The following is a 16,335-nucleotide window of genomic DNA, read 5'->3' as shown; positions in this document are numbered from 1 at the left end:
GTTTTTAATTTTTTCGCTGTAAAAATCGGCACATTCCTTACAGCGCATTTTCATCTCCTGCCTATCATACACCAACGATTCACTGTCTTGCTTCTATTTTTCATTAAATTTTGTCTCAGGTCTATTCTTTTTATCCTTTTCTTTTTTCCGAAAATATTAGCATCGTGCCTGATCATGTTAAGTTAATAGTTAAATTTTTTCAGTGAATCTTCTGAAGCATTTATTTTTCGTTAGTTTGGTGGTAGAGGAATTTACGAAAATTTACTCCATGGCTCAGTTCTCTTGGAAATAACAATAAACGGTTTTAGCTGCTACCTCCAGAATTATAAACGACAGGAACCAATTTCACTCTGGTATTGAGACTAATTGCGCCGTTGTGCCTTTGCACGAGCACGTCTGAAGAGATTTGGAAAGCCAGGTTTGGCATCTTTATCGACGCCATTTTGTCATACAGGGTTGAATATAGCCGGACAGTGGACGATGGATAATTAATCATTAATTCAGACTATTTATAGAATTATTGACATTGTTGTGAATTATTTCGGGAATTCTTGTTTGTAAATTAAAAAAAAAAACTTGAAATTTCATGAATAATTATGGTAATGCACACTGAAACCTGAATGCATCCCTTATTTAATGTAGTCAGTAACTGGGTGTTGGTATTTTTGCTACAGTATCATATATGTCACTCTGTACTAAGCTCAGTCTGTTACTTGAAAGATGTTAGGGAGATTTTGGTCAAAAATCTTTTACTATCTTGTGTGTATCTGTGTGTCCAGTTACTTAGAAACTAAATAGTAATTTGTAAAGATGTTATACCATGACTACTGAAAAATGCTGAACAATTTTTATCAGTCAACAAATACCAGAAAACTGAAATTTGTTCATATAAACCTTTTGTGCTATAAGTACAATGTGATAATAAAGTACTTTGCCAGGTCATCTTGCTTGATACTGTTAACTGAAATTTTGACATCTTAGTTATTTCCTGAATTAACGCAAACTCATTTGAAGCAGGGCAAATTCTTTACTCAAATAGAAAAGGGTCAATAAAGTCTTACAGTTATAAGCATGAAACCCAAAATATCTTCAAGCAAAATAATATCATATGGTGTAATTGTTATCAAGTAGAAATAGCTTTTAAAGTGGTATTTTAAGATGTGATGTGTGTCATGATGGGGTATACATTAAAGAGCTGTTTCTGATTGTGTTAAAGGTCAGATCTATTGACAAAAGGTCATTAAAAAGACAATAAACTAAATCAAACAGTCTTTTGGGTTGTCAATTAAAGATAAAATTACAGTGATGAAAGGAATTTACTGCCATTTATGTACATTTTCATACCATTATCTTTGCCCAGTCAATATATGAAGTCATCTGTTGTACTTTTGATTATATGTGTGTGTGTGTCTGTCTGTCTGTCTGTCAGAGAGCATTTATCTGGTTCAAATAAGTGCCTTGTGTTTTCCTTGAACCTTTTTGTATATGTTTTTTCCAAATGTTGATATAAATTTTGAAAAGTAAATATAAAGTTATACATGTTTGTCATATATAAGACACAAAAAAGATATTGATTTAAGAATTTTCTGATTAATTAAACAAAGTTTGCCATCTGTTTAGTGATGAACATCTGGAGGTACCACCATGAAGAAATATACATTTGTAATCAGATGAAATTATCTTTTAGAGAGGAAAAAAAACATAGTTAATTGAGATAAACATGTTGATAGATAATTAACTTTGTCTTTGTAGTTAAAAATACAATGTAATTGTCAATTAACTGGGGAAAAAACTCGTAGTCTTATCAGTTGACCTTGATTTCTGCAAATTGAATCTTACTGTTGCTTGTTAGGACTCAGCATTAGGAAAGATGGGTAACTCTACCCAAGTTGTATTTCATGTTTAACCCTAACCACACTTAAGGTCATAAATAGGCTTGTCCATCTTTCAATCTGGACAAAACCATTCAGCATTTTTAGTGAAATTTTCAACATATGATTATGTACTGACTGAATAGCAAACAATGCATGCCATCTTGGTATTCACTGGTCACATGAGTAAGAATCAGTTGCTAGGAGCAGGCAAATGGTTAATAAGGGTCCACTGACCTTTTCAGGATCAAATTGACCCTGGTAATATAATGAAAGCATAATAATTATCTTAAATATTTGTAAGTTAAAGGGTGGCTTCCTAAGTTTCTACAGAAGAAAAACATTGCTCACATAGTAAAGTCAGAAAATCACCTGCACTGTTTGTATTTAGATGTCCCTTACTTAAAACATAACTCTGGCAAAAATACATGTCAGGCTGGCCTAAATTAAAAGTTTACACATGGAGAAATAAGATGTTACATTACAGTGTTTTAATGTGGCAGGTGTAAGGTTAGCGAGGGAAATGTTCACTGTTTAATGGGGATATTTTTATGTTCCTGCCCTGATTTATCACTAATTTGATTTAAGAACTATGCTGTAATCTGGACTTAATCTACTGGGTATAAAATTTTTATCTTTCTATTTCATTCATAGAACAATTTATTGGTTTTAGTAAGAGGAACAGTGATTTTAAAGTATGCACCCAGGTATATTGTTATCAGTACACCAGAGTTGTAGTATTTGAAATGTTAGTGTTCACAACAGAATTATAACAACAAATAAAAAAAAATTTGAAGGAACTTTTACGTTAGGTCTAGTGTACATCTTCATTAAGAAAGTGTTCAAATTGCAATTAAATTCAATATCATTTAATTATATATTTAGAGCACAAACATTATGTAAATGAAAGATATAAGAGAATTAAGACTGTTATGGAGATACCATGGCCTCTATTTTATTGACAGTAGCAGTATTGTTAAACCCAACAAAAACAAAAGCAAAAACATTTCACTTAGTCTATTAACTCTTTAAACTTACATATCAATTAAAATTATATTAATTTCACGTTATTGATATTTTGTTAAATTATTTGATGAAATAATGACTGTTGAATGCACAGAATACAGAATCTTCACAAATTCTTTGCATATATTTAAATTCCTGTGCACAATATACTAATGAAATGTCAGTTTGTTTTTGTATTGCCTATAATAAATCTCAGTTTATCAGTTTTTGTGTTACTTATATTTCCACAATTTCAAGTGCAGTGCTATTTTATTGTTGTCGTTTCTATATTTACCTGTTTGCCGGTTATATATTTATACCTGTAATTACAAAAACACGTGTAAACTGATGGATGTATCTTTTTTACCCCGTCTTGATCTACCTAATGTTTATGATTGTATAAATAGCCACAATACATCTAACATAAAAACTTGTGCCTGACATAAAAACTTGCAACTTTTTGTACCTAGGCTAATCGAAACCAGGTATATTACCTATAAAATTCATTCATAAGAAGATTTATAATGAATATAAGACCATTTATTCCGATTTTACATGTAAAATGGTTGTGACAATCTGCTAGTTACTTCATTATTATTTGTCATTGAATTTTGGCTTTGAAAGGTATTTTTATATCAATTATAAGAATTTCAAAATCAATTGAAACTGGTATTTGATATTACAGAAATGCAAATTGTAATACAGGAAATTCTCATGCAACATGACTTTAGAATTTATTATCAATTGTTAATGAGCTTTTGTTGGTAATAGTGTATGATTATCTTAAAGGATTTATACAATTCAATACAGAATATCATAATTCTTTGCTTTTCAAAAAATAGGTATAATTATGTTTTTTGTAATAAATTTGCATTTTGGACACTTAATTTCATAAATCATGTCACCTTATTTGAACATGCAAGTACGCAAAACAGTGCAACAACTTCCCATAACCATATGAATTATATTTGTGTGGGTTAAAGTTTTCCACCTTACCATTTTCCATATTGCTTTTAAATTGGCTAGAAAAAGATTTCAAACAATGTACAATATTCAAAAAATATTTTTGTGAATGTATGAATATTAATTCAGGGTTCGACACTTACGGGGTCCCGGGATTCCGAGGATCCCAAAAAGTCGGGAGGAATCCCTGTGATTCCTAGCTGGGGATTCCGTTGGGATCCCTGAAAAATTGCTGTGTAAATTTTTGAAATTTTCTGAATTAATGTCATTGAATCACAAATATTCAAGAAAAGTGGTTCAAGAAAGAAAAGAAAAACCCCGCCGGTAAAATCTACACTCTTGAATTATGTACGCTAGTTTTTCTTTGTGCAGTGACTTGCTATCAACTCATTTGCGATATAAAATGACAAAAATGTTTTGACTGAAGAAAACATTCTTGTATACAGTAATTTTATATCATGCATTGACTTCATAAAATAGAGTTGTGAAAATTCAAAAAAAGAAATGTAATTATCGTATAATTTATTACACAAGCGATGTGTACTTCAAATTTGTGTTGATTAATTGACCTTTTCAGGATCAATTGACCTTGGCATATGTAAGTTAAAGGGTGGCTTCCTAAGTTTCCGAAGAAAAATATTGCTCACATAGTAAAGGCACTGTTTGTATTTAGATGTCCCTTACTGGCAAAAATACATGTCAGGCTGGCCTAAATTAAAAGTTTACACATGGAGAAATTATCAGGTGTAAGGTTAGCGAGGGAAATGTTCACTGTTTAATGGGGATATTTTTATGTTCCTTGTTTTATCACTAATTTGTTTAAGAACTATGCTGTAATCTGGACTTAATCTACTGGGTATAAAATTTTTATCTTTCTATTTCATTCATAGAACAATTTATTGGTTTTTAGTAAGAGGAACAGTGATTTTAAAGTATGCACCCAGGTATATTGTTATCAGTACACCAGAGTTGTAGTATTTTGAAATGTTAGTGTTCACAACAGAATTATAACAACAAATAAAAAAAATTTTGAAGGAACTTTTATGTTAGGTCTTGTGTACATCTTCATTAAGAAAGTGTTCAAATTTGCAATTAAATTCAATTCATTTAATTATATATTTTAGAGCACAAACATTATGTAAATGAAAGATATAAGAGAATTTAAGACTGTTATGAAGATACCATGGCCTCTATTTTATTGACAGTAGCAGTATTGTTAAACCCAACAAAAAACAAAAGCAAAAACATTTCACTTAGTCTATTAACTCTTTAAACTTACATATCAATTAAAATTATATTAATTTCACGTTATTGATATTTTGTTAAATTATTTGATGAAATAATGACTGTTGAATGCACAGAATACAGAATCTTCAACAAATTCTTTGCATATATTTAAATTCCTGTGCACAATATACTAATGAAATGTCAGTTTGTTTTTGTATTGCCATATAATAAATCTCAGTTTTATCAGTTTTTTGTGTTACTTATATTTCCACAATTTCAAGTGCAGTGCTATTTTATTGTTGTCGTTTCTATATTTACCTGTTTTGCCGGTTATATTTTATACCTGTAATTACAAAAACACGTGTAAACTGATGGATGTATCTTTTTTACCCCGTCTTGATCTACCTAATGTTTATGATTGTATAAATAGCCACAATACATCTAACATAAAAACTTGTGCCTGACATAAAAACTTGCAACTTTTTGTACCTAGGCTAATCGAAACCAGGTTATATTACCTATAAAATTCATTCATAAGAAGATTTATAATGAATATAAGACCATTTATTCCGATTTTACATGTAAAATGGTTGTGACAATCTGCTAGTTACTTCATTATTATTTGTCATTGAATTTTGGCTTTGAAAGGTATTTTTATATCAATTATAAGAATTTCAAAATCAATTGAAACTGGTATTTGATATTACAGAAATGTTAATTGTATACAGTAAATTCTCATGCAACATGACTTCAGAATTAATTATCAATGGTTAATGAGCTTTTGTTGGTAATAGTGTATGATTATTTTAAAGGATTTATACAATTCAATACAGAATATCATAATTCTTTGCTTTTCAAAAAATAGGTATAATTATGTTTTTTGTAATAAATTTGCATTTTGGACACTTAATTTCATAAATCATTTCACCTTATTTGAACATGCAAGTACGCAAAACAGTGCAACAACTTCCCATAACCATATGAATTATATTTGTGTGGGTAAAAGTTTTCCACCTTACCATTTTCCATATTGCTTTTAAATTGGCTAGAAAAAGATCTCAAACAAAGTACAATATTCAAAAAATATTTTTGTGAATGTATGAATATTAATTATTAAGCTTAATATTGTTTGTTGTCTGTAAACGACTGTAGGTTTTGCCAGTGCGTTAAGGTACAGGGATAATGTATGACAGGAATTTGGCTCAGACAGACACCTGCCAATCAATGGCAGGACTAACAGGCTTGTGTTAGAAACAAATCTAATTAATTATCTATCCTGTCTTGTTTATTGTTCCCTTGTTAATGTTTATAACTGAGCAAGAATCAAACTAGCTTTGTACTAAATTTTAATGAAAGACAAAATCCTATAATTTGTAAGTTAGTCAATAGATATAACTTTTCATAAATTCAAGACATTTTTGGAGAAAAAATAGATGTATGAATATGAATAATTTTATTGAACAAAAGGCAAATGCCTGTGAGTACATATATACAAACATATATGACACTGGAATAAAAAGGACATTTTATTGTGGTTAAACACTGCATACATTGTAGTTAATATATAAATCAAGTATTAGGAAGTAATTCATTGAAGGAACTTATGTAATATCATCGATGACTGCTTCATGTTACTTTGTATTGAAGTAGGGAGAAAACACAAACGTCTTTTATGTAGAATCTCTTGTCATGCTTAGGATTTTATAATGAATTGGTCAGACCTAACTCTAAAAAACACAAAAAAACTTTCATGAAAAACATATCAAAGCCGAGCTATGCTGTACAGACACATAGTCTGAACTGCCTATTTACTTGTAATATAGGTCTGTCAGTATTGTCTTTGGGGCTGTAAAACAAACTTTAAATGATTCATCAGCAATCCACCTGCCTGTAGTAAACATACTTGTTATTTAATAAATAATAGTGTACACAAATTGTAACAGTGCTTAGATAATGGCTATACCTCAAGTGGTCTGGATATAGCATTAGGTCATCTGGTTTGAAAAAAACTCTCTGTAATCTAATAAAAGTAATTCTTTAAGAAGGATGTTTAAACATAAGCCTAAATAGTTATAATGAGGAAAATATGATATGTTATCAGATAGCAGGAGAGTGAAATTTTTTCAGGTTATCTCAAAATATCTCTTTGCCTAACATAACCTTGATTCTAAACAATCGGGTACAAATGACATTAAATATTTAGTTTATTGAAATTGAGTCAGTTACAAAAATAAAGTTGGAAAAATCCAGGTATGTTAACCTAGAAATTATGAAACTTAAGTCTTTGACAGGCAGGGCAGGCACCTAGTCATTAATAATGTAAAATATGATGTTAGTTTGACTTCACAACAAACAGAATGAAAAGTTACATTATGTTATTGTAAACATAATACAAATGATATCTGGATGTTATAAATGTATACACTTGGGGTACATTATATTTTTGTATCTGTTGAGTATTTATACAGCTTAGATTTTATCTGGTTATTTGATACGGTAATCAGCTGAAATATTCATCATGAAGTTTTCATGTAATCAAAATTAGAACAGCTTAAACAAGATTATATTGTAGATGGTGTACAGATTAACCTGCTATCTCTAGATACTGCCTAAGTGTTATATTGAAGCATTCATTCATTCATTCAAAGTTTCTTGTAATAATTCCTTATGAATAAGAAGTGCATCAATCTCAAAGACTTAATTTGGAAGCACTTTGTCTTGTTTGACCTTGACCTGTTAAATTTGTGTCATAGACTTATCTTTCTTAGAACTTGGAACTGTCCCATTGTCAATATAAGGGTATTTCAATCAGATATTCTCACATATAAAACCAACTGTTACAGAGACCAATCATGCTGCACAAAAACTATTTTTATCCTTAGTGAACTTGACCCAATCAACCTAAACAGGTAAAAGGTCAATGGAAAGTACAAAGACATCAAATGTGCAAGGGCATACAGAAGTCATTGTAAGATGCTTGTGTTTGGAAAGTAAATTGATAATATTCTATCTATATTAAAAAGTAGCAAAATCAATCAATATGTCATGTATACATTATTGTTAATTTTCATACCCTTTGCATTTTTTTGGTTGACGAAATAGTTGTTGATTTGTCCTTCCATCTATCTTTGACACTTGTTACTGTCAACACTGTTTTTCATTGCATCTTCATTTATATATCGACTGATATCTTATATCTTTGATGTTTGTACTTTCCATTGACCTTTTTCCTATTCAAGTTGAGTGGTTCAAGTTCACTGAGGAAAAAATTAGTTTTTGCTTCTTGTCATTATAATAATCCCTTTCTTGAGCTTTGTCAAATTGACTTGGAAGGAACTTTGATCCAGGTGATGGATATTCTTGTTCAGTCTATTATTAGTAACATAGTAGATATACGAGTATATACATTTATTATCATTTCAGGATGGAGTTGTTGCGTTGGTTCGAGACCTGGACCACCAGGCCATCCGTAGCCGAAATAAAAGTGTGGAACAGTTTCTTAATAAGTGTAAGTATTATACGCTTTAAAGATACGGTTGATTTTCTTACTGATGAAACACATAACTGTACCTAGCTAGTTCATCACAACAAGTTCATTACATAATACTATACCAAGAAATGACAAAATAGTCCTGATAGTAATTATGTTTAAAAAAGTTTTAGAGTAAACTGTTGAAATTTATGTTGCCAGTTCAAGTTATAAGTTTGATCATGAGTACATTTTGATGCCTAAATGAGTGCAAAGAGAGACACCTCACTAAGTTTTTCATCCATTCAATGATTGATAAAACTGCCATATTACAATGTTAGTGTGTCTAAAAACCCAACTTAAAGTAGGTTACTAGGTACTCCTGTAAAATAAAAATAACTTTGGTAGTTATATATATTAACGATTGTGATCACTTGAAGTTTGACAAGATTGTTAAGCAATGTTATATGCTAAAGGATTACATTATTTACTTACTGTAAAGTATGAACTGGAAATGATGAAGTACATCCTGTTAAATTGTGTTAAATCTTGTCACTTCCCATCATTGTACTTTTTGGGTCAATATTTAGGATATCAATTGTGTGTCGTGTTGTGATGGCAAGTCAAAGGAAAATAAATAAGGGTTTTTCCTGACTAATTATGACAAGATGAATAAAAAGGAGGATTTTCATTGAGAAAAAAAAAGAATGAGAAATGTTATACATTGCTTTTAGACTGTTTTATAAAATGAAAGCTTGATATAATTTCAGATAAACAGTCATTTGATGTAATTACCAAGCATCGTATGAGACATGATGACTTTAGTGTCATCAAAGTTATTGGACGTGGTGCATTTGGAGAAGTGCAATTGGTAGGTCCTATTCCAGAACCAAATGTTTCTCAGAATATTATTTTCTACACATCTTTGATGAATGATGACTGGTTAACAAGAAAATTGAAGAATTTTTTAAAATTAAAATGTACATGACTTTTGATTGGTCTGAATTGCTCTGTGTTTTACCAACAATTTGAAAAATGATTCCAAACGACTGACTTGGAATTTAGTCTAAAACCAAAAATTGTCTGGGTATCTCTTTAACATACACTTGTGGTGATTAATTGAATATATATTGACAACAAAATTGATAGATTTAAGATTTAGGACTTCTTTACTATACATATAGATTTAAATTTTAACATACTGGTTGAGTAAGTCGCTCAAGTTATTATTCTGATAATGTTAAAATAGTACACATTAAGATTTCTTGAGAAATCTATTAACATATTTAAGGGAATAAATTTTTATTATTCTTGATAATCAAGAATTGTTGATAATTTTCATTGCAATAATGTTGAGGTATATCTAAAAATACAGAATTTTATTACCAATTTTGAACTTTGTACTATAAAATAATGTCATGCTCTAAATGATAAATTATTTGAGGTTCTTTTATTTATTCTTGTTTTTTTTATACAATTTTAGGTACGTCATAAGATCTCAAAGAAAGTATATGCTATGAAACTCCTCAGCAAGTATGAAATGGTATGTATTTTACAAGACAACATTCACGTTCTTCATTTGTAAAAACTTAAAATGTATATTAGATGTATTTTTTTTTCTGTCTATACAAAAGGCCATAATAATCAAGCTGATAGGGAACTCTGCGTGTTTTGACATGAAAAAATAATGTTAAAAGCAGGATGATATTCAAGCAGAGCTGTTATTTTAACTTAATAAGTTATATGTTGATGTTTTTGTGCATCATGTCTGATATTGAAGACGAAATCCATTTTCCAAAAATAAAGTGATCTAAGTTTGCACAGTGGTGCAAATTTTGTTTTCAAGATCTATTTGATAACATTGCATGCTCATAGGGAGGATTTATCTTGAAAGAGATTTAAAGAGATTCATATCAACATTTGAAAAATGATAGTAAATTATGTTAAAACATTTAATGAAATGATTTTCAGATAAAAAGAGCAGATACAGCATTTTTTTGGGAGGAGAGAGAGATAATGGCAAATGCCAACAGTGAGTGGATCGTACAGGTAGGCAAATACTCTCAAATCAGTATCATTCATTAAAAAACTCCAGGTGCAGTGCTTAAGCCACATAACTCTGCACACATCTGAAAATAATGAAATTTAAAAAAGAAGAAAAGATGTCATGCTTCTGTTAAATCTGAACCCTTTAAGAATTGAAATTTTAGTACCTTTGAATTACAAGTATATCTATGTACAGATGATATATGCAAAATTTATTTTTTATATTCAGTGAAATCTTCAAAAGAAAGAACTAAAATAACTTTACATATTGACAAATTGTGTTAAAAAGATGATTGTGATTGATATTTTAAATCAATGTGAATTGATATTTTAAATCAACGTGAATTGATATTGATTCTCTTACATTGTAAAAGCCAGCAATTTGTTAGTGTCATGTTTTTATTAACGTTGTTAATGATTTTTGTTTGCAGTTACATTTTTCATTCCAAGACGAGAAATATCTATACATGGTGATGGACTATATGCCCGGTGGTGACCTTGTTAATCTCATGAGTAACTATGACGTCCCGGAGAAATGGGCCAAGTTTTACTGTGCAGAGGTCGTCCTAGCACTGGATGCTATTCATTCCATGGGTTTTATACACAGGTTGGTCGCACACCCTTCTACTAATCAAAGTTTTAATTATTTTTAAACTAAAGGCAAAAACTTCTATTTATATAATATAATATACAAAGTTCAAGGTCAGTTTTAATTATGTCTTAACTAAAGGCAAGCAAAGGTATGGCAGGAATTCATTCTAAGAATTGATTTATGTTTTGCAGGTAAACTAATCTGACCATTACTTTATTAGTTACATATATGTCAGTTAAAAATTAAACGTGTATTTCAGAGATGTGAAACCTGACAATATGTTACTAGACAGAGCAGGTCATTTAAAGTTGGCTGACTTTGGTACATGTATGAGGATGGACAGGGTAAGTCCTTGAGAAGTGACACTGTAAATTATTGTTTGTTGTTTAGTTAAATACAAGAAAATATAACAGAAATTTACTTTTATGCAGCATCATATATAAAAAAGGTATAAAAAAGAAACATTGAATATGAGAACTGGAAACAAGGACTAAGTCTTTTTCCTTGTAAAATGATGTTATTTAAGTAATATGATTCAAGAAGATAAACTGAGTGCTGTATTTATAGCTTTTATGCAAATGGGAAAAGGTAACTATTTGGTTTCTATAGGAAAAAGAATAAATGCAATTAGTGATTTTACTGGTTTCTCAGCATTAACATTTTCATTTTAGCTGCTTCTTAAACATTCAAGCTGTGAAACTGAAATATATACATGTACAGAAACTTGGTGTGCAGTCTGACCTGAAAGATTATTGGTGAATCTAGGAAGAGTAGAAGGTCAAATGTTACATATGGATATGTAATCGAACTGTTTGACCATCTGACCAGTTTTAAAATTTCTAATGAATGAAATAATGAACATTATATATACATTATATTTACAGGATGGTATGGTAAGGTCAGATACTGCTGTAGGAACACCTGATTATATCTCACCTGAGGTTCTCAAATCTCAGGGGGGAGATGGTCACTATGGTAGAGAATGTGACTGGTGGTCTGTGGGTGTATTTATTTATGAAATGTTAGTCGGTGAGTATAATTATAGTTAAATTTCCTAACATTTAAAATCTTTGTCAACTTACTTTTATGCAAGAAATGTCTCTCTATTCTTCACCGCAATTATAAACCATACAGGGAAGTCTTTTCATTGATAACTTTGATATAAGTTTGTTACTGCAACAGTTAATTGTTTTAAAATTGAAACTTACCTGTTACTTAAAAAAGTAATTATATAATGGACTTTGCTAATGGTTATTTATGCTAAGTTTAATTTGAAAAGAAAGGTGTATGTAGCCCACTAAAGGTAAATAGATCATTACAATGAATACTAGGCTGGATAAGACATGAGTTATGGCCAAGTGGTTAAGGTTTCTACCTAAACCCACTCCAGGGATCACTTGTTTGAGCCATAATTGTGTCACAATTCATATGACTCTGTACTGGTAGGTACTTGGAAGCAGACTCGAAAGTGATTAATATAAGTTGCAAGAAATTGTTTCGCAATTGAGCTTAAATAAATATGTTTAAATTAACAAATAAGATGCAATTTTACCTCTTTTTCTTTGATGTGTATGAAATATTTGTGTTTTCAGGTGATACTCCATTTTATGCTGAATCTCTGGTTGGTACCTATGGTAAAATTATGGACCACAAAAACTCATTAGAATTCCCAAATGATATTGAGATGTCAAATGATGCCAAAAGTTTAATATGTGCTTTCCTTACTGATAGGTATGACCATTGAAAGCTTGAGATACATATGAAAGATCATTTGTAAAGCAGTAGAAATATGGTGATTAAATACTGCAAAATCAGTTTTAAACCGTACATAATATGTAAAATATAACTTGGTTCTTGAATGTTTTTATCTTTCTTAAAAGTTTAGTCCATTTTTCTCAATACTGATTTTCTTGAAATATTTTGGCTGATCTGGAGGCTTGCAGCTTTAAAGTCACCTATAGTTGTTTAGATAATAGTGAATTACATATCTCTGTAAGGCTTACAAATTTATGTAAAAAAAATTATCAGAAATTTTTATCAAAAAAGAACCTTCAACAATTATTTTATTGGTGGGTTGGTAGGAATCACTGTTTTCAGGTTGTATTCACCTGTAATCATATTTTCACATAGTATAATTTCTCTGTGTTTGATATTTTCATACCCATTGGGTACATTATCATAGTTGGTGTGGAATTGATGGGTCAGGGCTCACGCTGTCGGTCGCCATAGTCGCCATTTGCGATTATTTTATAAGATTGGCGATTATTTTTGCATTTTGGCTACAAAATCTGGCGATTATTTTTTACTTCCAACAGTGTTTATATAAGGTGTAAAAATCAATAATGAATGCAGTAGACCCAATTAACACCAGCGGGGTGCATTTAATCGAGTCACGACGAGTGTCAACTTTTTACCGGTCACGTGCTGCTAACTATATTGCCCGAGGGGAAAAATACATGCGAGATGTATAATTGTATAAGTACTTTAAAGATATTGTCCAGCATTTATAATAGCCATCAAATATCCGTCAATTAGCCACAAAATCGTTTTTTAAAATTGATAAACTGGACATTGACTTACCCAAAATTTACCGTGAATTGCACATTTTGATTTCTTTTGTTTTAAGCTACTTGACTAAATCGCCAGTGGGAAACAATGGTAAAATATTTAAAAAGTATTAACTTCCAAACAACTATTTGCACAACAACCAAAATTGTGAATATTTCTTCAGAAAACAGGAAAAAACCGATTGTCACATATTTTCGCGACACCGATAATTTTGATATTTATTTAAAGGTGAAATAAGCTATGTTCTGTTTAAAAATCTTTACTATTATGGCAGAAAATTTGTATTACATTGGTGATGATGATATTTTTCAGTAAATTATTCAGAAAAAAAGCTGCATTCTGTGAATGAGTTTGCAAACTTGTGTTATTTCTATAGGCTAATATGACCTAGATCTACTCCAGTTCTGTGTGAAATGTGGAAATTGACAGTGGTTATAGCTGACAAAATTTGATTAGAACAAACAAAAAAAGTTGTCTGATAACAGCATTATGTAAAGTTATAATGAATCTTTAATATTATTGTTATACAGTAATTATACTAATTATAACGTTTTTATTCTGTTCTATAATAACAATTAAAGTTGTGGTTCTATTTAACAAAAAGGTAGTTATCAATGTACACAAATGTATCAGTTTATTTGAGAATCCTTATAAAACTGAAAAAGTTGTATATGTAATGTTTATTTTATCAACTGCTTATGTTGTTAATCGCTAATTTGTGAATAGTCCGCTGAACTTTTGGCTATTATTTTTTTAAGTTGAAATTATTGGCTATTATTTTATTTGAGCCAGTGTGAGCCCTGTGGGTGTTTCAATCATAATGGTTCTTGTGTCAGTTTGTTTTTATATCCAAACCAATTAATGAATGTTTTTCAGAAATGAACGTCTTGGTAAAAATGGCATAGAAGAAATTAAAGCACATAGATTTTTCAAGAATGATGGATGGAACTGGGGCAATATAAGACAAAGTAAGCTTGATGTTATTTTTTCTATGTATTTATATTGAGTGACTAGATCTCCATCTTCAAGTGGTTAAAGTCACTTTTTGCACACCAAGACTGGTTTGAATCTTGCTGGGGACATTTTATTCCTTCAAAACTTTATATTTAGGCCCTAAAGAGCACATTAGGTTTTCCAAAGACCTGTACTAAAAGAACTGGAAAATTGCCATATGACCTTAATCAGTTTGAGTTGAAACAGTTAAAAGGTTGTTAAAACATGAGTATTGTATTGATTGCAAGGATCATGAAATATTTCATTTTGTTGTGATGAGATTTCAGTTTTGTAAATCTGTAATAGTTTTGTGAATCTATATTAGATATAAAGCTGTCATTAAAAATGCAAACATTTTTAACCATCAACAGCTGTACCACCAGTGGTACCAGAACTGGTGGGGGATGATGATACCAGTCATTTTGAAGATGTAGAAAAGGATGACAGTCCCGAGGGTCAGTTTGAGGTACCAAAGGCCTATGCTGGGAACCACCTACCATTTATCGGTTTTTCCTACAATAAAGAATATCAGTAAGTAAATTTGACCTTTACTCTGCTAAAATTATTTGATGGATCTGACCTGATTTGAATATGGTACAGTCCATTTGAATTTTAAGGGATTTTGTTAACAAAACACTAAAGTAAAGATTGCATAGATTTAATGTGTAATAAATAAATATTAAATTAAAATTTAAAATTGACAGTTGTTGGAAATTTATGCAAAATTGTACCATGTGTTAAAATGGTTGATATATATTATTTTGCCCTTGTATGAACAGGTTGTTATCAGGAGGAGGCGGTGGTGGTGGTACTACTGCTGGTAGACAAGGTCCAATACCAACAAATGTAAGTATTATACTGTGTTGATTTTACTAAACACAATTGTGTGCCTGGAAATGGGATGCTAGAAACTATGACAACAATCTGTGGTTTTCAAAAAACATGCAAATCTTAATGAGTTTATGAAAAATGTGTGTTTTTTGAATGTGTGTGCAAGATTTTACTAAAACTGATTGCGGTGATGTGAAATGTGGAAAAATTATGAAATTGTACCATGTACAATTTCATACTTTCCACATTGCATGGCTTTATAAAGCAGCGACTGAAAGGCTTGGATAATTTCTGCTTTGGGCTGTTTTGATGTGTTTGGGTTCTTTGACACTTATGGTAAGTTTAATGCAACATAGAGCCAGATAATGTTTTACTTGTCTAAGAATTAGAATGGTTTTCTTACGTGATGTAACACAAAGATTTGCTTTGTAATAATGTATCTGTTATTTGTGGCTAGCTGTCAACTTCCGCCATCATGTAGAGGCAAGGTGAATGTTTGGTTTTGTATAATGACATGTACATGACTCTGGGGTGTTGGGGGGGGGTGGTAATTACATAATTAGAGATCATCAAGTTTGAATCTAAAGTCAAAAGTATGTGTGGTAGCTACAGATAACAGTTTCATTAATATGAGCTTTTGGTTAGAAAATATTCCTGTACATTCCTTAGTGTTAGGTCATTGTAATGAATTTGTAATTTACCCTCATATAACATGTTTAGCCAATTAATTATTATTATGTAAATGTATTTAAATTATTTTATACAATACT

The 16,335-nt window shown here is 30.4% G+C and overlaps 1 protein-coding gene across 3 annotated transcripts in view; it reads left to right on the top strand.

Annotated features, from left to right (window-relative positions):
* LOC132723109 (rho-associated protein kinase 2-like) overlaps window positions 1-16,335 on the top strand; it is a 55,523-nt gene that overhangs the window by 7,250 nt on the left and 31,938 nt on the right. For all 3 annotated transcript variants that reach the window (XM_060707774.1, XM_060707776.1, XM_060707773.1), the window contains exons 3-13: window positions 8,490-8,574; window positions 9,306-9,406; window positions 10,019-10,078; window positions 10,507-10,584; window positions 11,013-11,188; window positions 11,433-11,517; window positions 12,058-12,202; window positions 12,766-12,904; window positions 14,618-14,709; window positions 15,106-15,265; window positions 15,514-15,580. In XM_060707774.1, coding sequence (XP_060563757.1) covers window positions 8,490-8,574; window positions 9,306-9,406; window positions 10,019-10,078; window positions 10,507-10,584; window positions 11,013-11,188; window positions 11,433-11,517; window positions 12,058-12,202; window positions 12,766-12,904; window positions 14,618-14,709; window positions 15,106-15,265; window positions 15,514-15,580 — 1,188 coding nt within the window. The remainder of the gene's footprint in view (window positions 1-8,489; window positions 8,575-9,305; window positions 9,407-10,018; window positions 10,079-10,506; window positions 10,585-11,012; window positions 11,189-11,432; window positions 11,518-12,057; window positions 12,203-12,765; window positions 12,905-14,617; window positions 14,710-15,105; window positions 15,266-15,513; window positions 15,581-16,335) is intronic.

Source organism: Ruditapes philippinarum, unplaced genomic scaffold, assembly GCF_026571515.1.
Source record: "Ruditapes philippinarum isolate M1 unplaced genomic scaffold, ASM2657151v2 ctg1748_1_1_1_1, whole genome shotgun sequence".
In the NCBI taxonomy this organism is placed as follows: domain Eukaryota; kingdom Metazoa; phylum Mollusca; class Bivalvia; order Venerida; family Veneridae; genus Ruditapes; species Ruditapes philippinarum.
Note: the sequence above shows the minus strand (reverse complement) of the source record. Positions and strands in the feature narration are given on the sequence as shown.